The 27218-nt window shown below is 36.5% G+C and overlaps 1 protein-coding gene across 1 annotated transcript in view; it reads left to right on the forward strand.

Annotated features, from left to right (window-relative positions):
• The window catches only part of GABRB2 (gamma-aminobutyric acid type A receptor subunit beta2), a 232590-nt gene that overhangs the window by 171048 nt on the left and 34324 nt on the right, over positions 1-27218 (forward strand). The window contains exons 6-8 of the mRNA XM_037799426.1: positions 15317-15454; positions 17752-17904; positions 21219-21463. Of these exons, the coding sequence (XP_037655354.1) occupies positions 15317-15454; positions 17752-17904; positions 21219-21463 (536 nt within the window). The remainder of the gene's footprint in view (positions 1-15316; positions 15455-17751; positions 17905-21218; positions 21464-27218) is intronic.

Below are 27218 nucleotides of genomic sequence, written 5' to 3' on the forward strand. Positions count from 1 at the left end.
GAAGTCCTGATTCCTTTTGAGTGGGAAATGATAGAGACGAAAGGCTAGGCACCAGGGATGCTCATTGATCATGTTTCAAGGCTTTATTCAGTGAAAAGATTTGGAAATACATATTATTTAAAAAAATAAAATAAAATATAGCATAATTTGTTAGAGACTTCCAATTCAAATTCATATTTTTAAATCGCAAATATTTCAAAAATCATCTTTTGGATTTTGAATACACCATTTTTTCCTAAAATATTCAATCCATAAATCCTCAACAGCTTGGACTATGTTTGCTTCAATGTAGTACCATAAATGTGACTTAAATTTGTTACATTTGTTTTTTCTCCCACTGCATAAATGGCAGTAAAACATAATGGTACCCTATTTTTTCATCACTAAAACATCAAGTTACAAAGTTGCCACTCACAGCTCCCCCAGGAGGCAAACCATTCTGTGTAATTTTATATTCTGGTCAAGACTTTTTGGATGCAATGAAAACCCACTTAAACTAGCTCATGTAAAGGATACTGACAGGATTTCTACTTAATTCCATTAATGTTTCACCTCTAGCTCTTGTTTCTACCATAATGAAAATACCAGTTCTCAATACTTCTGACAATTTATAAATAAAAATTGGAGAGAAATAACTTTTTCATAGGATCATTTGTGAATATTAAGGGATAATTTAAGCCACTCTTTAATGTTTGGCATATGTTACAGTTTTAATAGAGTTGTTTTTAACATTTTTCACCATCATTGCCATTGTCAATATTCTGGTAAAGACATTCATACCTCCTTGTTGCCCTTATACTATGAGAAATTCAGATGTCTTTAGAAAGTGTACATAATTATATGTATGTGTATATACACACACACATAAATATCCTTTGTGCTACTAAAAGACATTTCATTTCAGACTTAGCCACACTGCTATTTAAAACAATGAACTGAACATGAGGTTTATAAAACTGTATCAATGTCACTGTTTATGAAGTCCTAAAACTATATGTTTTATTCACTCTGCATAATAATAAGGAAACTGGAAAATGGCATATTTCAGGCAAAATAATAAGCATTTCAAAAATCATCTTTTGGGTTTTGAATACATCATTTTTTCTTAAAATATTTAATCCATAAGTCCTCAACAGCTTGGACTAAGTTTGCTTAAATGCACTACCATAAGGGTGACTTAAATTTGTTACATTTGTTTTTTCTCCCAATGCATAAATGCAGTAAAACATAATGCTGCCCTAGTTTTTCATCTCTAAAACATCAAGATACAAAGTTGCCACTCACAGCTCCCCCAGGAGGCAAACTGTTCTGTGTAATTTTTTATTCTGATCAAAACTTTTTGGATGCAGTGAAAAACCCACTTAAACTAGCTCAAGTAAAGGATGCTGACAGCTCTCACTAAATTCATGATCACAAACTTCTGTTGGTTCTGTTTTTTCTGGAGAACCCTGACAAAAACACAATAACACATATCACTTCCTAGCATAATGTATATTTACCTGGTTGTTATAACTATTGTTTATTTTCCGTCTCTCCCTGCCAGAATGCTTTCTTAATGAAGGTTGTGCTTTTCATCTGTTTTATTTTCCAATGCATCATAAATTTCTAGAACAGGTCTGACACATAGGAGGCACTCACTAAACATTTATTGTATAAGAACCAGACACGCTATCTCAAAGATATCGCAGAAAAGGAAATGAAGTATATGTAGGATTCTTTGGAAACCAGGACCTAAACCAGAATTTGGGAAGCAGAGCATCTCTGTGTCCATTTGTCTCTCTGCCTCTTTCTGATTTTACATGCCCCATGCACCTTTTTCTACATCTGTGCTTCTTTGTCTCTGCATATTGGCTTCCTCCACTTCTCACAGCCAATTACAGCCTCTTTGTTCCTACTACCCCAGCCCTTTCCAAATCGTGGCCTTTTCAAATTCTTCTGGTGATTGAAATAACTCATTCTCTCAAGATTTTGATTCCAGATTCTTAGGAAAGTAATCCCATTGATATGGTCTAGAGAAGATGCAAACCCTAGTGTAATCAGTGGTGGCTCTGATAGTCTAGACCTTCAGCAGGACTGTGGAAAGGAGCATTTCCCATAGAGATGGGCTCCGGATGGCCAGAGAACCCTACATGTGTTCACAACAGTCATCTCCTTGAACAGTGTATGCCTTATCTATAGCAAAGTTTGAGAAGGTAGGTAAGAGCCAGATTCAATCATACAGGGCCTTATAGATAACGTTGCTATGTACAAAGAGTCGTTAAATTATTCTGGTGGTCCTTTATTACAACAAATCTTAAAATATGATGTCCAATTGGCCAATTCAAACAACCGTTTGTTCAAATTTGGGAAATTTTGCAAACCTGAAAATGTGTAGGAAAACATGAATTGTCTTTGCCTTTACCTAATCCTGTTTGCATGTATGTCCTTGATGCCAAACTCTGGTTTTAAATTTCGTTTACTTCACTCCATGTGTCCAACACTGTACCTTGTAATGTCAGAGAAACTTAAGGTTGACAGCAGAATAAAGAATGAGAACTAAAGTAGCGCATCAGCAAATTAATAGGAATAGAAGTTTCTTTTTTGAGCAAGCTACTTTGAGGATATAAATAAGACACTTTTTGAAATCCTTGTTGCATAGAGTGAACTGAAGTGACCTCTTGCAGTACAGATACTAAGTAAACCTCTAGACACTCTTGTGCACATTACAAAATGGTAACACTCCCATCAACCTAAAGAACCATCAGTATATCTTCCCATCTGTATATTTATATATGTTTGGTGTGGTTTGAGTCCAACACTAAAAAAAAAAAATGTTGGCTGTTAATCCAATAGATTTTAAACTATATACCTAGCAGAGATATTTTTGGTTTATTTTAAACATATCTGATGATGAAGCCAATGTAATCTATGTACAGACACTAGTAAACAGAGTTTACTTATTCTTGCAAAAACATTTATTGAGCACCTACTATGTACTGAGTGGTGTTCTAGATGTTGGAGATATTGTACTGTACAAGATAGGCACATTTATGCCTTGGAAGAACTTACATTCTAGTGGAGGGAGATAGACAATGGAATAAACAAATAGAGAAGATCATTCCAGATAATGATTAACTATAAAGAAATTTAAACAAGATAACATCATAGAGAACAAATATTATGGGGTATCATGGTGAGACGGAAGCATAGGATAATGGTCAGAGTTCAGGAGGAGGGCATTGGAACTAAAACCTGAATAAGGAATAAGAGACATCAATGTGAAGATCTGCATGAAGGTCTTCAAGGTCAGTGCTAAGGCCTTAAGACCGCAAGGAACTTCTTGCATGTAGAGCAACCAGAAGGCCAGTAGAACTTGGCTTAATGAACAAGGGAAAAGGTAAGGAAAATGACTTCAAAGCTGTAAGCAGGATCAGAGTCAGAACATATGGAGCCTTATAGATCATGTAAGGAGGTTTTTTTGTTTTATTTATAAGATAAAGTGAGGATCCATTGGAAGGTTTTGAGCAGGGCTTATTAAGAACTCTCTGCCTGCTGTGTGGAGACTAGATTGCAGGGGAATAGAAGTAGAAACAGGGAAACCAGCTAGGCAGCTATAGCAGTTATCCTGGCCGGCAATGATTCAGTCTTGGGCTGTGATATTAGCCATGGGAGATGGAGAGAAGTAGATGGACATATTGCAAGTAGAACACAAAGAACTTGTAGAGCTTTATTTTGGACACATGGAGTGCCAAATTTGCAGACACATATGCCTGAAGCCAGAAGAAAGATTAATTCTCTCAGATATATCCTTAAAATTATATAATCCTATAGTCCCCAGGATTCACCATGTCTAAGAAAATATAAATGTATTTATGTCCTAGAGAGCATTCTTGAAATTTTTAAGGAATTTTTCAAACTTTAGTGTAGAGTTTCTCTCCATGCATGGAAGCATGGCCCATGCATCAGAATCAGAGGGCAAATTTATTAAGATACATTGTATACAGTTACCTGGATCTGAGCTTGGACCTACACAGTTAGAATCTCTAGAGGCAGGGCCCAAGAATAGGCATATTTAATAGGTCTTGGAGATGATTTCTTGGCCCACAAAAATTTAAAGACACTGCTGAGGTGACTCATTCTTTAAGCCCTAGGGCTATTGTTTAAATACCAATTTTCTACCCTGGTAATACTAATGCTTTATTTTCTCTCTCGTCATAGAAACTATGTGTACTCTAAAATCATAGTTCTATAAAGATAATGTGGCCTGGTGAATACCACCCCTTGAATTTCAAAATCAATTGGGTTTTGTTCCAGTCAGAAGATTGCACTATTATCTGCAAATTGCACAATCCTTAGGGACTAAAGAAGCAAGTTTTAATAGTTTGAGTTTTGGGTTTTGCTTTTGTTGAAGCTTTATGGATATTTTGCTTAATGTTGGATACTGAAGAATATCCAAGTTTTATAAAGAAAAACTATAGGGAAAATGTTAGGTTATATATATTCTAACAGAATAAAATGTTAAAAAAAAAAAATGCATGAAACTGCACTACACAAATAGTGGGCCCTAAGTTAAATCATGGACTGTAGTTAATAGTGCAGTTATAAAAATGTGCTTTCACTAATTGTACCAAATGTTGCATACCCTGTAAATTGTTAATAATAGGGTGATATCTGGGAATCCTGTAGTTTATGCATGATTGTTCTATAAAATCACAACTTCTCTAATAAAGAAAAAAAAAATAGTAGGACGATTCAGATAAGTAGGGTCAGCACAAATCCACCATGAACATTGAGTTTATCTGCTGCCAAATCAATGATATTATCCTAATTATTTCTAGACATTCAGGCAACTTGTCGTGGACAATCTGGGTTGCAAACATTCAAAAGGCAAACACTAGAGCTGCAATTCAGGAGTCCTGCTCTGGCTTGCACAAATCACCTAAACACCTGGCCATCTTGAAAATTATGATCTTGCCTTTGCTATTTAACCTTGAGCTTAGAACAAGAACAAAGTTCTTGTGTCTGTTAATGACCAATGGTGGAAGGAAAGGGGCTTCCACATTTCCAAACCAATTGGTTTGACCAATTTGGCAAACAAAGTAGTTGCAGAGAGGTAATTATTAGATCACTCTACGCATATGGAAATGTGCTTCTTAGGATGTGAACACACGGATTCAGGTGGTAGCTTTATCCATAACACACATATTTTGTTTGAGCAGCACCGTGTTTCTGTTTCTGGTGGTAGTGCTTGTGTGTGAATTGCTTCAGATAAGGAGTAACACCCTCTAATTCACAACTGCCCCCAGAATCCTCTATTGCCTTATATTCTACCTTTTGGTTCCTGAAACATTAGGGAATCTTATCCGTGATTTGACAACCAAGCTTTCAAACCCAGATTGCTGGTGGTATGAGACAAATAACCATTAAATCAGTTCTCTTTCCTTTGCTTCTCTGTCTAGATAGGTCAGGAGAAGGAATATGACTCTATCATGAATTCAATCCTGTGTTTATTATTTTCTGATGGAAGAGATTTAATGATTTACCAAATTCTGCATCCCTCAGAGGGAGTTCTTAGTAGATTTTTCATAGTAAATGAACACTATTTTCCTAACTGAACTGAACTGAACCAAAATTTACAGTTGGAAGGTTATTTTTAAAATGTGTAAAATTATAAAACTAAAATAAAAACTTTGGTCTAACTATAGATATCAATAATCAGAATACTAATTGCCAGTAATCATTAAGCCAGTGAGCTAATTCATTTGTAAGATTTTTTTTCTAGTTCTTAAAATAACACTGAAAATGTAAGTAGTATTATTTGCTTTTTAGAGCAGTTAGACTTTGGTGACACATTGAGACAGTATTTTAATTGAAATCTGTTTGACTCTAAAGACTATGATTGTTCTACTAGATCATGTGGTCATCTCCAAGATAGTAGATATATTAGTTATTTATTGCTGGGTAACCAATTACTCCAAAAATCAGCAGCTTAGATGACAGATATTAATTATCTTATAGTTTCTGGGGATCAGGAATCCAGAATGGCTTAACTGGGTGGTTCAGGCTCTAGGTCTTTCACGAGGTTGTGTCAGGCTCCTGGCAGAGGATGCATTCTCACATGATGGCTTGACTGGGGGGAGAATTTGCTCTCAAGCTCATTACAGGGCCCTGGCAGGCCTCAGCTCCTCATGGGCTGTTGGACTGAGGTCCTCGTTTCCTCTGGCTGTTGGCTGGAGGTTTCCCTCTGACCCACCATGTGGTTCTCTCCATAGGGCAGCTCATAACCCAGCAGCTCACACACAGTGGAGCAATTAATCAAAAAAGAGAGAGAAAGAGCATGTGCATCCAAGACAGAAGCCTCAGCCCTCTTATAACCAATTCTCAGAAGTGGCATGCCCTCACTTCTGCTGTATTTTATTTCTTAAAAGTGCATCACTAAGTCCAGCTGATGCTCCAGGAGAGGGGAATTAATTTGCACTATTTGTGGATAGGACTATTAAACAATCTGTGGACCTATCTATAAAATCATAACAGCATACTAATTATTTGCTCAATCTGAATAAAAGAATTGAACAGATGTGAGGATGCTAGACTTAGTTTAGCTGAATTTGGATTATATCTTGATAATTATTTAAGTTACGATTCATATCAAATGTCCTGTATTTTATCTATGGTGTCAGTGTTTAAAAAACAATATTAAAGAATGATTTTTTTCCCAAGCCAGGAAGATAATAAGAAAGATCAAATTTAAGTAAATGTTGATCAAGGCTTTAAACATTACTTGAGTTTTCTATGTAAGAGTGTTAAAAAAAAAAAAAAGAAAGAAAGAGAAGAAGATTGATAGGTTTTACTCCACATTAGAAGCCCCAAATGTTGACCCTTGGCCTGCACTAATGAACTTGCTGTCAGAGTCTTGTTTATGTGAGTTAATCTGCACAGGTGTTTAAGGGCTGTACCAGGGGAATTGACATATCTCTTTATTCATAAAGGCACACCTTCTGACGGGTCAATAGTCTGATATGGATGGAAAATAGCTTCAATTGAATGGAAAAGCATTGGTTTCCTTTTTTAAATTCACAAGTTTTATTTCACCAAAGGAGAACCAAATGATTTACATTAAATTTTAAGAACTTCAGTTATATATTCCTTTAAAAAAATTAGTCTAAGGAACAAAAATGACCTTTAAAATTCCCTAGCTATTCAAAAGTGATTTTTTTTTTTTCTTTTTTTTAAATTTCTACTACACTGGAAGACTAGATGGCTAGGTTGTTTTTTTGTTTGTTTTGTTTTTTGTTTTTTTTTTTTCTGTAATCCTTAGTCCTTTAAATATAAATGGATTTTTTAGAGTTTTCCTTAAATCACAGAATTTCAGTTTAGAGATCCTCTAGGACAGTGATTCTCAAAGTGTGGTCCAGGGACCCTGGAGTTCCCTGTGACCCTTTCAATGTGTCCTCAAGGTCAAAGCCCTCTTCATAATAATAGCAAGATGTTAATTACCTTTTTTACTTTCATTCCTTCATAATGTACAGTCTTATTTTCCAGAGGCTACACAAAACAATTATCTCAACAACTCAATGCAGTAGTAAATATGAGATCCAGATGTCTTCCATTACACAAGACATTAAAGACATTTATGAAAATGTAAAACGATGCCACTCTTTTCACTAATTTTTGTTGTTTTAGAAAATATAGCTATTTTTCATAAAAATGTTATTTGTATTCACATGCAGTTGGGTTATTATTGGCATTTTATATGATTTCACAAATAAATATTTTAAATGCCTCAGTTTTAACTTCTAACATGGTAAATATCAAGAGGCATAACTCACATAAACCAAAGCTCTTTGGAGTGCCTAATAATTTTTCAGAGTATAAAGGGAGTCTGAGACATAAGTTTGAGGACTGAGGTTTTAGAAAAATAACTTTATTTTTCAGATGTAGAGACTGAGCTCTAAATAGAGTATATAATTTTCCCCAAATTCTACAGCTTATATATAGCAAGACTGGGACTTTAACCTAGGAAGTTCTCTAGATTTGGGTTATATCATATGGCTCTAACTGTAATATTCATAAAACCAGGTAGATTCTCTGAAGCAATGCCCAACTGTGTTTATGACTTATTCTACAAATAAAGGTGTAAACACCCCTCCATGAAAAAAAAAAAGTTTGTTTGTTGTGGGACCTAGTATTTGTTCTCCATTAGCCTTTGCTACTTAACAGTCTATCCCCAAAACTAGTGGATTAAAAAAAAAAGAACATTTTATTATTGTTCAGGAGGCTACTGGTTAGCTGGGAGGCTCTGCTACTCAGAGCCAGGCTAAGCTGATTTCAGCTGGGTTCACACAGACATCTGTGGTTCACCCACAGTCAGCTGGGGACAGGCTGGCTGAGTGCTGGAATAGGATGGCTGAGTGCTACAGTCAGGGGTGACTGGGCCACATATCTCTTGTCTTCCGGTGGGCTAGCCAGGGCCCATTCATGACACACAGCAGGGTTCCAAACTAGCAAGGGGAAGCTACAAGACCTCCTGTGGTCCAAGTTCAGAACTGGCTTAACATTACTTCTTTTGATCAAAGCACGTGACAAGGACAGCCCAGATTTCAAGGAGTGGGAAAAACTACATCTTCATAGGAGGACCTACCAAGTCACATTGCAAGGGGGCCTGGATATAGTGAGGGAAGTACTTACAAACATTTTGTATACAAGCTATCACAGTATCATTTCTGAATATTAGATGTAACAAACCAAAGTTCCACCACTCCCCTTGCTGGTTTTAGAGCAGATAATTATAAATATCAAAAAACTGCAGAGGAAAAGAAAATTCTCCCTTCTCTCTTCTCATTCATAGAAAAACAGAAGATTTCTCACCTTAAAGTAGGGGATCTTCAATGACTAAGTGAGTGTGTAGAGCTAGTTCTAGCTCAAAACTCATTAATCGGTGAACTCGAGCAAGAATTTAAATTCGATGTGTTCATGTTCAGAGGGAGGGAGAGGTGGGGAAGAGATTATGTCATTTACTTTCCCTCATCAATCTTTATTTGTTTAATCTTATTGGGACTATGGCCTTTAGTCATTTCTAATATCTATCCACCAGTGACTGCAGAAATATGACACTGAATGGTAGTGTGAGGCAGTGAATACAGTGACTGAGAGATTGGACTCTAGCATTAGACAGGATTGAGTTCAATTCCCATTTCTGACATGTGGGCAATAACTAAGACTCTTTAAATTGTAGCTTCTTCATCTGTCAAATGGAGGTAATAATTTCTATTTTAAGTGTTTTTCTGTAAGTATTAAACGAGATAGTGATAATGAAACATTTAGCTTCACACAGAAAATGCTTTAAAAAGTTAGCTGGTAGCCATTTCAAAAAAGTTCTTGCTCTAGACCAGTTCATTGAGTTCTTCTTGACTCCCCCAGACAAAACGGTAGTGTCTGTTTAACTGGGTTTGCATTATCAGCCTCTGAGGCCTCCCTCCTGCTATTTACATCAGCCCTCTTGCCAAACACAATCCCAGCTCATCTCTGCAAGTACTTACTAAATAGCTGATATTTGCCACCCTTCCACTTGTAACCATTGTTACAAATTTGAAGAATATATGCTTGCTGTTTAAATAAAAACTCATTGTTTATTTATTGTAGGAGATCAACTCTTTACCAGATAATTTAAATTAAATCTATTGCATGCTCATAGAGGTTATTAAGCAAGCACAGAGGAGTGGCTCATATCTGGAGTTTAGGGATAGCTTGAAAATTTTGCTTATTAGTCAAGACACATGCTAACAGTCCATACAGACCCTGTGGCTTTTGGGCCAAAAATTCCTCTGCAAGAACTTCCTGCCTGCTAACCCTTAAATAAAAGAGCCCTCAGCTGACCTCCTTCACAGTGAGGATGCACAAAAGAACGGGTTAAGCTGGCGAAGTCCAGACCAGTTCCTGCAGCAGTTGGCCAGGCCTTCGCTTCCTCTGTCACCCCTTATTAGAGAGCAGATGGGTCGGTGCAACAGTTGATGGGGTTTTATTGCACAGCTGTGCATATTTCCCTGGCCATTCAGTTGGCCTTGTTAATTTAAACATCCTCCATTACCACTCTTGGGTTAACAGACTCTTCATGTGACTGTATCCACTTTCCACCAGGGAGCATTATTCTGTTTAAACTGTAGGTACTGGCTGTCTCTGGAGAGACTACTGTGGCACATTGGTTTCCAAAATAGATCAGCCCGGAGAATGCCATAACCAGAGGGTGTGGCCACTCAAAGGATACTTTTGTTCACCTCAGGAATAACTATATATATATAAGGTCAGCACCATCAGAATATTTTCTTTGACACAGGAGCCTTTGCTCCACCTTGGTAGTCTGTTTCAGCCCTTTTTATTTAAGGACTGGTACTAACAGTAATTCCTTTGTTTGGGCTGGTGCATGGGAACTCTCCAAAGGGAGAAGTGGTCTTTAAAGTGTACAATCTGAAATTATACTTGATTATGATAAATTTTCTATTCTCTTACATCACAAGATTTGAATTTAAAAAATCATAGTTAAACAAAAGAATAGGTTGTCTTTGATGTGATTCAAACACTGAACTGTGACTTGATGCTGTCCTTCGTAAGATCCCACTAGGTAATCAAGCCTGACTTATCCTAGGCCAAGTCTTTTGAGCTGCTTGAGGTCTAGCAATGATTTGACAGCAGAACATTTGAGTCTACCAGTCCATCTAAGGAGCAGAAGGAAGAATAAGATGCAATTAAGACATCACATCAATCACTCAGCGTGCCTTTGAAACACCGTCCTTGCTGAATTTAAAGAGTTGTGGCTGACAAGTGTGTCTCCTTCTCCCTCTTGAAAAGTCCCCGTGACTTTTATTTGGAGTTGACTGTACTCAGTTCTGTCCCTTTGCACAGTCTACAGGCCCCTCCGTGGAGCTGAGTCCATTCTAATTGTGGACTGATGGACTTCCAATTACAGTAGCGGAGTTAGTCCTGAGAACAGTGGCTCTCTTACTCAGTAGTCAACTGCTTCCCTGAAATGTTTGCCTGCCTCGCTCCATTAAAACGCAATTTGACCTCTTTTTACTGCAAACGGTTTTCTTCTTCCCTAGAAACTTTTTGAAGGAAGAAAAAAGTTTAATCCACTGAAAAACAAGATTTGGTTTTATGGGACTAAGGGTCATCTCAGGTACTTAGCTGGCTTTCTGGGGAACATAACTAAAGAGCGCTGTGTATAGTTTCCCTAAAATTTGTGAATAATTCCAGCATTTAATGGAATGATTATACATGAGTGGGTATCTTTTATATCCTAACAGAAAAACCTTACCTGTCCAAATGGGTTTGGGAAATGCCAGGGGTAACTAAAATTAAGCAGGATTCCTTAAGCTTTTCTGTGTTAATGTTTTGTGACTCTATAAGATGGATCAAAATGTGCAGTGTTTCCCAAATACATTGACTTTAGAACTCTTTTGCATGAAGCTCCTCAGAGCACACTTTGGGAAAGATGCCTTTGGAGCAGTGGGCTTCAAAGTGCATACTGCAGATTTTATGCGTACTGTGGAGAGATGCAAAAAATGACTATTCAGGCTCAGTAACTAAATGTTGACATTTCTATTTATATTTTCTCATCTAAATAAAAGAAATCGAGTTTTACTAATTGTTACTTGCAGACTGATAGTAATAGCCACAAAAATTTTTAATGCTAATATGCAGGCACTTTTTTTTTACAGTGCTGATTTTTTACAATGAGGTGTTCAATTCACAGAGCTTTGAATGTGCCATGATAGACAGATAAAGGGCAAAAAAAAAAAATTGAAATAAGATGATTTGTGAAAATTTTGAACTAGCGATGACTGGTGTGGACTATACAAGTAGCACTGACCTACAATTCTCAATCATCACAACCAGTTTAACTCTGTCACACGGAATTCAGTGTGAATCTGACAAAGCCCAAAAAGTTCTCATAGTTCTTTATGGTCCAACCCAGACATGACAGATGAATGCTCAGCAGTGCTGGTGAATAATCCTAAAATGCTTCTTACTGAGTAAGCTATTATGACACAGTGGATTTCTTGCCACCTTCTATTTGAGGGTAAAATGCAGGTTGTTTTGTAGTCAGATGCCTATAGTGTTACAGAGGGCAAGGTAAACTGCTTATTTGAAGAAACTTGTTTGGCTGGATATGTCAAATGCCAGTCATGAAAGCTAAGAGTAGCTCTAGATGAACATTGATCAGTGGCAAATCTGTCATTTTGATTGGTAGTCCAGAATACTGGGACTGTAGAGATAGGAAGATAAAAATTCTAAACTCAGCTCTACAACTTATTAACATGTGCCCTTTGGTTCCAAGCCTCTGTTTCTGAACCTGTAAAATGAGGATATTTCTATCTGCCTCAGAATTGATCATGGCATTTAAATGAGAATATGCTTTGCACACTTCTTGGTAATGTGCAAATAACGATAGCTGGGAATATAATGTTGATGGTGATATTGATAATTCTAATACCGTCTTATCTTTCTGGCTGCAGGAGTCCCAGTTGAACAGGATGTCTGAAATTAATTTAAAGCACCTACGATATGATTATTGCTATGTGAGGTACAATGGGAGATACCAAATAGATAATTACCCTAGGACATTTACCAAACCAACTGAGGATAAAGTTTAAATAAGTAATGAGAGAATAATATGTCACTGTAATTTCCCCCTAGAGAAAAAAATTGTGCTGTTTATAATAAAACTCTTCTAAATGTTCTCACTGGGCCCCACTGTTTAATATCTTGGTCCAGGTTTGTATTTTTCCACAGTAAAATCTTTCTAAAATGAAATATTTAGTTAGTAGATAATAAAATAGACATGTAGACTAACAGTAAAGATGGAAAAAATACTTTTAAAAATGCCATGTTATGTAATAAGATAGTGTCACAATTATGAGAACATGTTCAGTTAATTAGGTGAATGTTTTCAAAATGGAATTTCTACTCTTTAGATCTCACATAGTACATGTTTTTATGGCTGTTTGAAAGCGAGCATATCTATTACTTATGTCTTGTATGTTTTATACCTGTTAAATTTGTACATTTACAAAGTCTTGTAACATTTCACAGTCTTAACTCCTCCAAGAAAACTTAATTCCTCCAATAAATGTATATTTTGATTTATTCATAGGCCATCTGAATTTATTATGTGGGTTATATTTTAATGACAGTACAAAATAATTTAATGACTTATTTTCTTGAATCCCATGAATAAAATATAAATGATGAGTTTAATTTTAAACACATTAATGAGGACTTTCACTGCATCTCCTTTTATTTTTTAAAAGAAATCTAATTATTTTTTCACTAATTATTATTATGAAAGCTCTAAACGTCAGTTCATATATATTTGAATGTGTTTTCTTTTAATGTTTTAATCCCTTTGAGGGATTGCTGTGTTCCTTCAGAGAAGATTCAAAGCAAGGGAAGAAAATGAGGTCTGCCTTGAACTAAGCCTACACAGTATATTGAGCCGGCTTTGAAACTTGACCACCTTGCAGTATCATGGACTGCTGGTCTTTCATCTTCAGAAATCAATGATGCAAGAGTACATATTTGCTTTCTATTTGCAACATTCTATATTTGGTTAACGAAAAATGAAGGCAAGAAGATTTGGTTTTTTAAGACCAGCAGTAGTTATAAAGTATATATGATTTGCTGCTCCATTGTGTCAGGTTCCAAAACCTTGGACATCAAAAAGATCTTCAAATGTTTTATTTTCAATGTCAAAACACTTTGGAGAGTTCTGTTAGTGTTGTTCAACAGCTAAGGCTCTCTTTGTGCAAATGCTTGCATGTTTTCATGACATAGCAAAAAAAAAAATGGTATGCAATTAAAGATTTTTTTTATTAATTTGTTATAATTCTTATCTTTCAAAAAAGCTATTAGCTAATTTTTTTCACAATACCAAGCATCTGGATAAATAGCATCACCCCATATCCATATGTGTATTACATAATTATTTTATTAATCCAGAAATATTTACTATGCCTATTTTCTACCGGATACTGCCTAGCAAGCACTGTGTCAACTATCTGGCAGTTTGACAAAAGTTATTGATAGTTTTTCTGCCTGTTAAATAACTATTAGGCATCTCCTATATAACCTTTTTGAGATAAAATAGATATTTACATTCTTCTGCCTAAAAAGAAGAAAAGAAGCTGGAGGACCAGAAACATACCTTAGTTTATGCTTAGTACTTTGTTGGAAATAGTGACTTTTTTCTTATTCTCTTCATTTGAAAATGGATGAATTTTATTTTAACACAAGTTGACATTTAGTTTCTGAAACATATAACATGTTTTATATTTCCTGGCAAGGGTGGGCGGGGTTTGCAGTGATAAAATTCTGGCTTTCAGGTCATTCACCTAGATCTGGTGTAAAATCTACATGCAAACACTTAAAAGATGTGTGATTTTTGGCAAGTTATTTAAATCTCTCTAAGCCTTAATTTCCTCAACCATGAAATGAAGATAAAAATAGCTAGTTTGAAGCAAAGTTGCTCTATATTTAAAATAATGTATATAAAATCTGCTAATCTAAAAAATGATGTTAGTGAGGATTAAATGAGGTAATTGAAGTAAAGCACTTAACAGAGTTCCTAATAATAAAATGATGATACTCAATAAATAACTAGATATTTTAATCATGTCATAGTAGGTATACAATAATTAATTGTTGAATGAATGTAAGCAAGCCTCCTAAATGCACCAGGCATTCACACTGTTCATTGTACACTTACAATTTTTCCTTAAAGATATCAGAATTAATTTTGTTTTGAGAGTTTTTTGAAAACAGTTACACTGCAAAATCGAGCAATGAAGATGACGTGTGAATATAAAGAACTGATGACTGAGTTCTTAATATTCACTCTCTTCTGACTTGAAGCTCAAATATACTCTAATTCAATTATGTTACATTTGTGGAGAGTTTGAGAGCATTCAGTGCTGTGCTGAATGTACTTCTTTTCTATGGTTCAGGGTTATGTGATAATGTTTGAATGAAGGAGGTTTCTAGTCAGATAAACCTAGGTTCAAGATCTCAATATACCACTTCTTCATTGCACGACTTTATGGAAACTGTTAACCTTTCTAAGCCACATTTGCCTAATATGAGTCTGCTAATATTTCCCTCATAGGATTGTTGCAAAGATTAAATGCAATAATACACTTTTAGGCTTAGAATGGTTCCTAGCACGTAACAACTTTTCAGGAAGTTGTAGCTTTTATTATTTCTGTCTTATTTCATCTTCTAAACTGGTATTCTTTCTGTTTGTTGTGTTGTGTGTATCTCTTTGTGTGTACGTTTCCTTTTACAGATGGATATACAACCGATGACATTGAGTTTTACTGGCGTGGAGACGATAACGCAGTAACAGGAGTGACAAAGATTGAACTACCACAGTTCTCTATCGTAGATTACAAACTTATCACCAAGAAGGTGGTGTTTTCCACAGGTTTGTACTGGGGTTAAGGGAAAAGATCTTCATCCCATTTTGTCAAAAGTATTCTCTTATATCAGGGTTGGGTCCCAGGAAATGACTGTGACTCTATATGACTTAGATCTGCAAAAAACAAACAAACAAACAAACAAACAAAAAGCCTCAGTTCCCCACAAACCTACAGCTCCAGTTCTGAACCCACTCAGTTACTTTCCCAAAGGAACACACAGCAAAGCTAACAGGGTCAGCTCTATATCTCTCATTTTCCAGAGAAGATACTAATTATTAGAGATAGAAATAAAGAAATGAACACCTGGGTTGCAGGGCCTGGCTTGGGGGCTTTCTGACACAAAGCCATATGCTTTGGATTTGAGGTCAGATAAAGGGAAATTTTGAAGATCTGCTCCTTAGCATCAAGAAAGAAGAGAATAAAGAAGTTGGTAAAGAATTAGAGTCCCATTCCCTCAAATTTATGCATTCCACAGTGTTTCAGTTTCCTGGTTGAAAGCAAATGCCATGCAAAGGCTTGGTTTAAACAGTGAAGTTAGGTGAAGTCCAAAATCAAGTCATCATCACTGTGATGCTTTCTCCCAGAAAACTGTGGCATTCTGGGGGTGGCTGCTGGTGATCCTTAGTCCTTGGCTTTTCTGTTCTATGGCAATGCACATAGTGGCTTTTCCAGGCTTCTCAGATCCACTGACTTCCAGCTTCTGATTGTGACCTGCATGGCTCTCTTTCTCTCTCTCTGTGAACTTCCCTTTAAGGCCTTCAGTAATAGGATTAAGACCCATCCTTATTTAGTTGAGCCATACCTTAACTGAAGTAATCTCATCAAATCCTATTTATAGAGGGTTCACACCCATGGGGATGGATTAAGTTTGTAAACATGCTTTAGCGGGGTACATAATTCCAAGCCACCACACACAGAATTGATCATAATCCTCTGAAACCTCCAGGGGATAGCCATGTCACAGTGCTGTCTGATCACAATGAAGTTCTCTAAGAACACTAGGGTGCTAGGTTTTCCCACTTTCCTCAAAAAGCAGCAACGTTTTTAAGTAGGTTTACTTCTTGTTTTGGAGCTAAAAGCTCTTCCCAATGTTGAAATTATCCTGAAATGCCTTCACCATAGTTACCCTTCCAAGATTGAGATTTTGATTGTGAAACTTGGTTTCATCAGCAAAATTTTTACATTTTCCCTAACATAAAGTCCAGAAAAGTAATCACTTGCTAAGCACTCATTTAGGGGAAAAGATAGTAAGCCCACAGAAATATTCCTTTTTATGTTTTCCTTATTGAAATGACTCTCCTAGGAATAGAAATAGCTAATAATTTAACCACGGATTTCGAATTGCCCTTCTGCTAAGGATTCAGCCACTTTGTGCCCATGCAAATTACTTGTACAGATTGCTGCAAAGTAGCCTCCAGCTCTAATGAAATAACAACAGCAACAACAGAAACTTTTCGTAAATTTGAAGTCCTCCGAACCCTCAGACCCTATGGAAATGAATTCCTACTTATATTCCTACTTTAACATTAAGACACTTGGCTTTGCCCAAGAAGGCTAGACAAGGCCTCCTTTCAGTTAGTGAGAACATCTTCCCCTTGTTCTATGTTAAAGTGATTATTTTATGTGCTAAGACTGTGTTCTGTTTCCTATTTTCTTTGAAGAATGATTACTGGATCACCACAATCAAAGGGCCTAGCCTTCATGAGATTGATTCTTGAAGTTATATCTCCCACAAATATTTCTCAAGGATAGTGATTCTCTCCATTTTGGTGGGTTAGGGATTCCTTTGAAATTCTGATAAAAACTATGAACTTAGAAAATAGATGTATGCACATGAAAATCTACACAAAATTCCAGGGTGCTCCTTCACTCCCTGAAGCCTTAACATCAATTACAAATTTAAAATGCATCCTGTGACTTATGAAGAGACTTCTTTTACTATGATGGGAGCATGCAAGCTTATTCTTGTATATGACAAAACTTAAGGGCTGAACTTGCTGAGGAATAATTGAGGGAGTGGGCAAAGGGGCTGACCCCAGCTGCCCTGTTGTCACAGTTGCTGAGAGTGAGTATCTTTGATGGGGATCTTTGAAAACTGGTGACTCCAAGGTATGTTCAATACTGCATATCTCCTGCCAATTAAAAACCCAGCGTTCTCAGACTACTTTTGCAAAAGAAAGCATCCTTTACCAAGGGCTAAAATTTAATTTAGGGAAGATGTACAAACTCTTTGAGGGTATTTAAAGGGAATATCCTATACATATTCATAGATAATGATGATGTTCTAAACTTGCCTTTCTAGGTTCCTATCCCAGGTTGTCCCTCAGCTTTAAACTGAAGAGAAACATTGGTTACTTTATCCTGCAAACGTACATGCCCTCCATCCTGATCACCATTCTGTCCTGGGTCTCCTTCTGGATTAATTATGATGCTTCTGCTGCAAGAGTGGCATTAGGTAGGTTGCTTTCCAACTGCTTGTGGAGTTGGACCGTTTGTGTGTGTGTTGTCCTGGAATTTGTGGTGCATGAAGAAACCATTCACATTACAAGGATTTGGCTGTGAGACTTTGGGTGATCTCATTCAGCATTAAATCAATTAAACACAAATTACAACTCTTTCATGTCAAAATTAGTTAACCGCATAGCTGTTGGTAATTTTAATGAAATTAGTCCCATCAGTTTGATATTTTTATTGAAGCATATTTCATGTAATATTGCTTGCATAATTGTTCAGTCTGTATCCGTGCTTCTTTACCTGAGAAGAGCTCCCTTTTATGTATTTTTTTTTTCTGAGCAAGAAACAAGGAAACGTCATGTGTAGCTAATGGATAAGCAGAAAGAATTCTAAAGTCTTATTAACATTTTGGATTAGAATGGCAGAGGGCAGGAGATAACGCAGTAAGGATGTGGGGAAATTGTTCATGGCACAGTTCATCCTATGCCTCATTTTTTGTTATAACACCAAAGGAGGAAAATAAATTACATTTCCTGAACATTTTTATGTTTTTAACCCTAGATACCATAAATTAATGAATTTTAATAAAATCTTTATTGAGTTCTGACTCTTCCATTTAAAATGTTGAATTGTCTCCTCTACCATTTCAACCTTTATTTCCTTAGAGAATTCATTCATTTATTCATTCAAGAAATATTTGTTGAACATCTATGTGCCAAATATACTAGGCCCTAGAGATACACCAGTGTCCTTCTAGCAGTAGAAGATGGAAAATAACTGTAATAACTATGCAAATTGTATAATATGTTAAGCCTATAAAGGGACATGAAACAAGGTAAGAGAATTGGACTTGCCAGGGTGTACAGTTTAGAATAATCAGGTATGCCTCACTTAGAAGTTGTCATTTGGACAAAGACTTAAAGAAGGGGGAGGGAATCATGTAGAAATGTGGATGAGGATATTCCAGGCTACTGCAAAGGCCCTGAGATGGGAACATGCCAAGTATGTCCAAGATGAAAATAGTAAAAGACAATTTTGGGGAGAGGGGACTAAAAAATCATGAAGGGGTTCACAGGCCATGGTAAAGATGTTGCTTTTACTCTGAGTCAGGTAGAGAGCCATATAGCAAAGAAGTGGCATGGCTTGAAAAGGATCACTCTGGCTGCTGTGTTGAGATGAGATTGTGGTAGTTCAAGGGTGGAAGGGAGGAGAAGTGATGAATACCTCCCAGACTGAATCAAGTCTCCTCTGATGTATATATTAGATATATATATATTATGTATATAGATAGATATGTATATTACCTCCCCTCCACTTTTGCATTACCTTAGAACTCCTGCAGTTATAATTTACATTTATTTGGTTATTTGACCAATGTTTATTTTCCCCACAGTACTGAAAGATCCACTGGTGGAAGGTCCATACCTGGTTTTGCTTCCATTATATCCATAGTGTCTCACACAGTAAATGGTGCTCAGTAAATAAAGGAACGTGGAAGTTTGTAGATATCCTATTTTTCCAAAGAGAAAATCTGTTACCTATTTTATGTCTGTTATAGTAATAGTAAATAATTTATTGGCATTTTAAAATAAGTTTTTAAATTATCTTTTTATGTGGCTATTTTATTACTAGTTTCAGAAATACCTTAAAATGAGATTTAGATGACTAGTCAAATCAGTATTGTCAGTTTTATTACATCCACAGTACAGAATAATCTATGGCTGAAATAATGCTGAGAAAAAATGATGTCAGAAAGTGTTTCAAAATGACTAAGATTATAAGGAAGATATTAGAAATACAAGACACCTAGATCTGAAGCAAGACCAGGGAGGGTTTTTCTGATCATGCTCAGAATCAAATGCTCAAATTTATTTCTTCTGTAGCTGTTTCATAAGCATGTATTAAAAACAAATAAAACAAAGGTTAGGATCTTATTTAAGAGGTTAAAGTAAATAAAAACTATGTCCCAATAAATCTTAAAGAGGAAACTTAACCTCTGGGATGTGGTGCTGGTCAGTGTTTAAAGACACAGGCTCCTGAGCCAGAGCCGACCTGGTTCAAAGGGCAACTGTACAACTTCCAGTCTGTGTGATCTTGACCTCTGAGCTTTGTCTATTTGCACATCATTCTTTTGCTACAGAGCTGGACCTCATCCTATTTGGGACTCTTGACTTCCAATGTATTTGGGACTCTTGACTTCCAATGCTTTAGCGCAGCGTAACTCAGTCTGTCTCTCTGGTTATATTTGAGGGAAACTACCCCACATGGCCGGGGATGTCCACTCAGCTGGACGAACAATTGTAGCCTGATCCATGGTGGCATTTCCCATAAGGAATACTATAGTACTTCCATATCACATATCTTGGCATTATATGCTTAGCTGACCAATCCACAAACAAAAGGGATACGATTCCTGCTTCTCTGTTATCCTCTACCTCCAGTTTCCAAATGTTGACAACAGTCTTCCACATTGCCTGCATAATGTATTCATTTGTTTTAATTTACGTCCCCTTCAACACTTACTTGAAGTATTCTGAATGCCTCTTAAACTAGTATTCTTTATTCTGTCTTGTATGATACTCCTCCATCCGCCACACTGCTACCAGAGCAATTGCCTGAAATACAATTTGACTATGTACCTCCCCACTTGAAGCTTGTCAGGAGTTCCACAGTGCCTTTGATTTTAAGTCCAAACTCTCTCTTAGGCTCTGTATATACATTTCTCCATCATGCAACACATGCTTAAGTCTCTGCTTTCCTCACCACTTTTTTCTTCATGTTCTAGGTTATATCCACACTTTCTTGAGATTCCACTACTGGGTGTCATCTTTTCACACCCCAAAGCCAGCCTTCATATGCAAAGCTCTTTACACCACCAAATCCCTCAGTACTACCATCTCCCATCTCCTGCCTGGGTGACTCCCACTCATTCTACAGAGCTAAACTCAGAAGTCCCCATTGCCTGTTCTCTTCCCCACCATACTACAAGCTGAACTAGGGCATCCTCCGTATTCTCAACCCTCACTCTTCATACATGTCTAGCATAGCATTTGATTCACATTTCTGAATCTCCTCTAGACATATAAATAAACAAGTATAATTTTTAAAATATTCCAAAATGACTAGTATTCACTGTAAACTAATAGTTCATGCATATCTCCTGGGCTAATCATAAGGCTTAGTATACAACAAATGCACAATAAATATTTTGTGACCTACAAAGAATGAGAAAATGAGTGCAATTAACCTTTCCAGAATTTATGAGGGCAGCAAGGAAATAGAAACACTATTCCTCTAACCCTCTCATTTTTTCAGGAATCACAACTGTCCTCACAATGACCACGATCAACACCCACCTCCGGGAAACTCTCCCTAAAATTCCCTATGTGAAGGCCATTGACATGTACCTGATGGGGTGCTTTGTCTTCGTTTTCATGGCCCTTCTGGAGTATGCTCTCGTCAACTACATCTTCTTTGGGAGGGGACCCCAACGCCAAAAGAAGGCAGCTGAGAAGGCCGCTAGTGCCAACAATGAGAAGATGCGTCTGGATGTAAACAAGGTAAATTTAGAGGGCAAGCCCTCCTTGCTTCTTACACTCACAGAAAGTTGCTAACAATATAGGCTAATGTCCTTGTTTAACAAATGAGGAAAATGAGGCCCAAGGAAAAGAATGGATAATTTTCCAAAATCACACAGATAATTAGTGACGGAGGCACAATTAGGGCCCAAATTTGTGACCCAACATTTTGATGCACTTTTCATTAATATTAGGGTTGCCCAAACCTCAGTCATCTGAGCCACCTTTATGATTTTTTTTCCACATGACTATAATATTTGTTTTTACTTTATTTTTTTTACATTTATTCACTTTATTTCAATGTAGATAAAAAGAAAACTTATCATTCCACCAGCATTACTTCCAGAAACACTAGAAGATATCTCATAAATAAAAATAAGTACAATATGTTGATAAATTCCATATTGTCTGATGAACACTCGGGGCCCAAGTTCTGCCTTCACTGTGATAAAAAGGGAGATCAGCAAGTAGGAGATGTTAAAGACCCACCAGCTACAAACTGAGACCTTCTCCTTTAAGTAGTCAGAAAGATAGAAAGAAAAGTAGAGGGGAAATGTGAGGAATCATTTTTCTCCTTAAGAGACACAATATCACTTAATACCTTGCATGTGCAACATTTAAAATCACTGGAGCACTTAACCATACCAGACTCGTATGTTGCTGAACCCAGGCGTAATCAAAGAACAATCGTCCACACAGTTGTAAACTGTGCTTATTTTTAAGGCATTCATTCCCAACCTTGGATGTCCATTGGAATGACCTGGAGAACATTTAAACATGCTGGAACTTGGGCCCCTTCCTCAGAATTTCTGACTTAATTGTTCTGACATTTGCCTGGGAGTCATAATTTTTTAAAGTTCTTGGGTTATTCTAACCTGCAGCAAAGACTGAGAACCACCACACTTTGAGGCTTTGACAACAGTCCCGGTGAGCCTCTTGCCTTCTTAATGTGATTTCATCTGGCTTCCTGTTATAGAACTTTCTGTACTAAACAGCATTTATGGATGTATTTTCATGTAGTCAAAATGCAGACTCTTCAGAATAGATCAAACAAGCAAGACCTTGTTTTAATATCTGCCATAAATAGTGTTTATAAAGCAGTGTGAGATGTTGGATTCAGTAAATAATGATGAAGGGACTAAGAAAACAGTAATACCTTTAAAACGTCTGGAATTAGTAACCATAGTATTAATGAAATATTTCACTGACATTTTAATATTTAAACTACCATTGGCTTTTATTTGTAGCCAACCCTATGGAAACTTCTAACTCACTGATGTTTTCCATGTGGATTCATATGTCTGTTATTTGATATTGAACACTTCTCTAATCAAAGGCACTTCTTTCTCAGGAGATAATTTGTAAGGATACAAATTTTATGTATGGCCCTTGAAAGCCAATGGAACACTGGAGTTTAGGAACTTGTCAATTTCTCTCTGATCCCAAGGTTTTATTTCCTGGAATTATTGGAATCTGTCAGTAGATTCCAACTTACCATGATGACTCTCAGGCTAATAAATAAGAGCATGCTTTTTTAAAACCCATTTTACTATGTTCCTGATATAAAGCCATAGTAAAGAAAATAAAATGAATAAATAAATTATCTCACAGGACTGTAGTTTGAAACGAATTTAAATTGATTTCCCAATGCAAGACTGACAATAAGATAACATCCTATCTCTTTTCACTTTCTTCTACTCTATTTTTTTTTTATGCCAATTTGCACTGGAATGATAAATTTAAGACACATAGCAGTGGAGGTTTTATAGCAAACTGAACAGGAGAGTGTTAGTTTCAAATCCAATGTGTGGAGGTGGAGATAGAGAGAGTTTGCCCGGCAGGTACTCCATAGTGGTGAAAATTTATCCTTTAGGCTGAAGGTGGATCCACAAATCAGGTCAGAGAAAGTGAGAGTCGAAAGAAGTTTTCTAGAGATCTTCAGTCCAGGGCTTCTCAAAACAGTGACAATTTTGCCCTCACCCACCCCCAGAGGACACTGGGAAATATCTAAGACATTTTTTGGTTGCCACAAGTGGGCAGATGCTACTGGCATCTAGTGGGAAGAAGTCAGAGATGCTGCTAAACATCCTGCAATACAAACGACACTCCCTCCCGACAAAGAATTATCCAGCCCAAAATGTCAGTAAAGCAGAGGTTGCAAAACCCTGCTCTAGTCCAATCCCCTGGTTTCACACATGAGAAACTGAGGCCAAGGAAAAAAAAAAAAAAAAAAGCAAGATGCTTTCTCCATTTTCTTTGATCAGGATGTACAACAATTGAGAGATCCCATGTTATGATTTGGCACAGTGGTGACGAAAAGATATTTTGGAGTCAGTCAGGCTCAGTGTCTACCCTCCCACTTAAACTCTGTGTGGCCCTAGACAAGCAATTCAGCCTTTCTGGCAACTTCAGTTTCCTCATCTGTAAAACAGGGTTAAAACCTCTCTCGTAAAGTTTTTATGATGATTATTTGTGACAATGTATGAGGAGGTTAATGTAATTCCCAGGACATGGCAAGCACTCAGTTAATGGTAAATATTGATGAAAACAACCTTACATATTATAAATGGTGGGAATTATTATTTTGAATATGAAACTTACCATCTCGAGAACTATTTATGATGCTTGCATGTGTGTTTTACATACTTCAACATGTAGGATGCAATCCCGTCCCTAAAAGAGAATGCTATCTAGTGAGGAATTTTTCATGAAAGCAGTTTTAGAGTCGAAACAAAGCTATCATATTTCAACAGTTAATAGCTGTAAAATCTATAGCAAACCAGCTATTTAGAACTTTATCAACTATTTCTCATGTCAGAATACCTGCAGCTATCTTCATTAGATTAAAACAAAAAGATGACCATGACTGTCTAACATTCCAAATCCCTAATTTCCTTCTTAACCCAGCATAGAAGTTAGAGAAAAGTCACCTTGGTTTCTGATTGATTGCACAGTGCCTTCTTTTATGTCAGCATTGTGAGTAATGCCATTCTATTTCTTATCAAATGTTCGTTCTTTTCAATGGTGGTTCTAAAGTCATTTTTTTCCCAAAGATTGGGCACACATAATCAGCCAAGTATTGTTGGCTGCTCACTAGGAGAGGGACTGAATTTTTCACCTCAGTTTAGTGAGATGGGAAGGAGGTGGAAGCCATATGTTAGAGCTTCTGAAGAGATTTTTAAACTGTGTTCTGTCCTAAAGTCAGGAAGCGATGAAAATGGGAAATCTGCCCAGGTGGGAGCCCATTGCTAGTTCAACAGCAGACTTCCATCACTTTTTCCAATTTCTTTTCTGTATTAGTTTCCCATAAGTTTTTACTTTAAGAAGGCAATCTGCAGCTTTTAAAACAATTCTTATCCTGTCATTTAACTGGTATAGAAACTGGGGCTCTTAAAGTAAGTGAAATGGCCAAGGTTTACTCCCATACACAGTGTACTTATCACTATGCAAGCACGTATAACATACAAACAAACAAAAAATAACTAATTCTACCTTAATCCACATATATTCAGCTCAGTTGACCTCACTTTGAAAAAACCCACCTGCCTGCAGACAAGAGTCAATGAATAACTAGGGGCTGTCATTTTCACAGTTGTCTTTATGTACAAATTAAGTTGTAAAATACCAAGATTTTTAAAAGATAAACTTCAAACCAACAAGAGGTCTACTAAATATTTTTTCCCAATTGTCCTATGGAGTGGTTCAAAAAAACGTAATCTCTAGTCTAGTGTTAGGAGGTTCTCCCAATTATTCTTTGCATTCTTCTATTTGTGTATGTCTTCTTTTTCCTTATGGAATTTGCATTTGATTGATTTCACCCACTGTTCTTGCTCATGCCTTCAAGTTTTCAGCTCTTTTTTCTTAAGCTTCATGTTGTTTCCTTGATAATTACCTATTTGAGAATTTGCTTTCTTGCCTTTTCACCACCTTGATTCTTACATATATGAAATGCCTCCAAATTCCTGCTGTATCAAAAGACTACTAGTTTTCCAAATAAACCTGTCCAAAGAGATCTTCATTGAAGGTTTTTTTATTTTAATCTGCATTCATGGATGTTGTGAGTCTCTGTGTTGTCCTTATCCATTGTGCCTAACCTTTTGCAATGCAAAGCCACTAATCTATCTACTTCTAGTACCTAGAATTCAATTTTTTAAAAATAATACCTGAAAAATAAAAACACAACTAATTAGAATTCCCATTACCTGTTAGCAATTGGTCTTTTCTTGTGTTTTCAAAAGACCAATTAAATTTACTATATCTAATTTAATTTAACCGCTGATCTAATCTAGTGGCATCAGTCTATTTAATTAGCACATTCTCTACTTTGTCTTCCAGATTTTTTATAAAGATATTAAACAAAATGGGACCCAATATCGATCCTTGTGGGACCCTACTGGAAACCTCTCCCCAACTAGACGGACTACCAATTACGATTTCTCTCTGTATACGGTTAGATAGCCAGTTTTTAATCCATTTATTTGTATTTCTGTTGGAGCCAATTTGTTTAGCTGTTCCCTTTAAAATAATGTATGGGGTCTTTGCGGATGACCGCGTGCATCCACAGGGACGTGGCGATAAGTTTAAGTGTTTTCATGAGAACTTAGTGGGGATTACCTGTTTGCTTCTTTTTTGTTTGTTTGTTTTGTTTTGTTTCCTTTTGTTTTAATATAGTTTTGGTGACCTTAAGCATCAGTGTTCCATTCATGCATTATTCTTATGCTAGAGAAAGAAGGCAAGAGGATCATATTTTGACATTCCTTTTCATTTGTATTGAGAGGCGAGAACGTCATTATCTACTCGGACCTTTTTTAGTTTTGTCATTGTGTTTCTTTTTGTTAGCTGAGTAGGTGAAGTACACATTTCTTCTATTGGTTGGCTCAGAATTCAGGCACCTATATTTTCTGTCCTAGATTATTAATTTGTGTGTAATGGTGTTATCCCTGCATCAAGTCCTTGTTGATTTATATTCACTGATTTTTCAAATTATATTATCTTTGCAGACCCAGTGCAATTAAAATAACAGATAAGTGGCAATAATTGAGATTGTGCCTTGTCAAAACTCCTGACTTAAATGAATTTCAAAGAAACCTGCTACTGGCTAATACTTAGAGTTTAGTTTCTGAATCTTCATATGTTTGCAATTCTTAATTGTCAAATTGTTATTCCCTCCAAATTAGAAGATGATTATAATTGTCACCACTCCAACTTATCATCCACTACATTGTCTCTAACTCCATTTTTAAATTTACATTTCTTTGTGAGGCACTGAATGGTATTGAATGTTTGTGACTCTTTCCTATATAAGGACTTGATGCCAGATGAGCTTTCATTAATGTATCTTCTACGTATCATATTCTTAATTTAATTGCTCTGATGCCAAATTCCTTGACACCTTGTTGTTGCCTTTGGGGTGGGGATGGGGCGGGTATGGCTAACCTATTAAATTGCTAACCTATTAAATTGTTTTGGTATTTTAAGTTACTTTTTAGCATCATTGTTTGCTGTGTTATGCATAGTAATAGAGTCTGATAATGGTATTCTTAAGTAGATTCCAGGAGAAGAGATGCTTGAAATTTTGTTAATCAGGATTTTAGTCATAAGCCACTAAACATCCCAGCACCTGCTCTGTCGGTGCTCTCAGGCCATCTCATTTATATTGTTGTTGCTGTTCTTTGTTTTTACTCTACCTCCTCTGGTTGAAATTGAAGTAGACTTATTTGATTGGATTGTATTCTGG

This window comes from Choloepus didactylus, chromosome 11, assembly GCF_015220235.1.
Source record: "Choloepus didactylus isolate mChoDid1 chromosome 11, mChoDid1.pri, whole genome shotgun sequence".
NCBI lineage: Eukaryota > Metazoa > Chordata > Mammalia > Pilosa > Megalonychidae > Choloepus > Choloepus didactylus.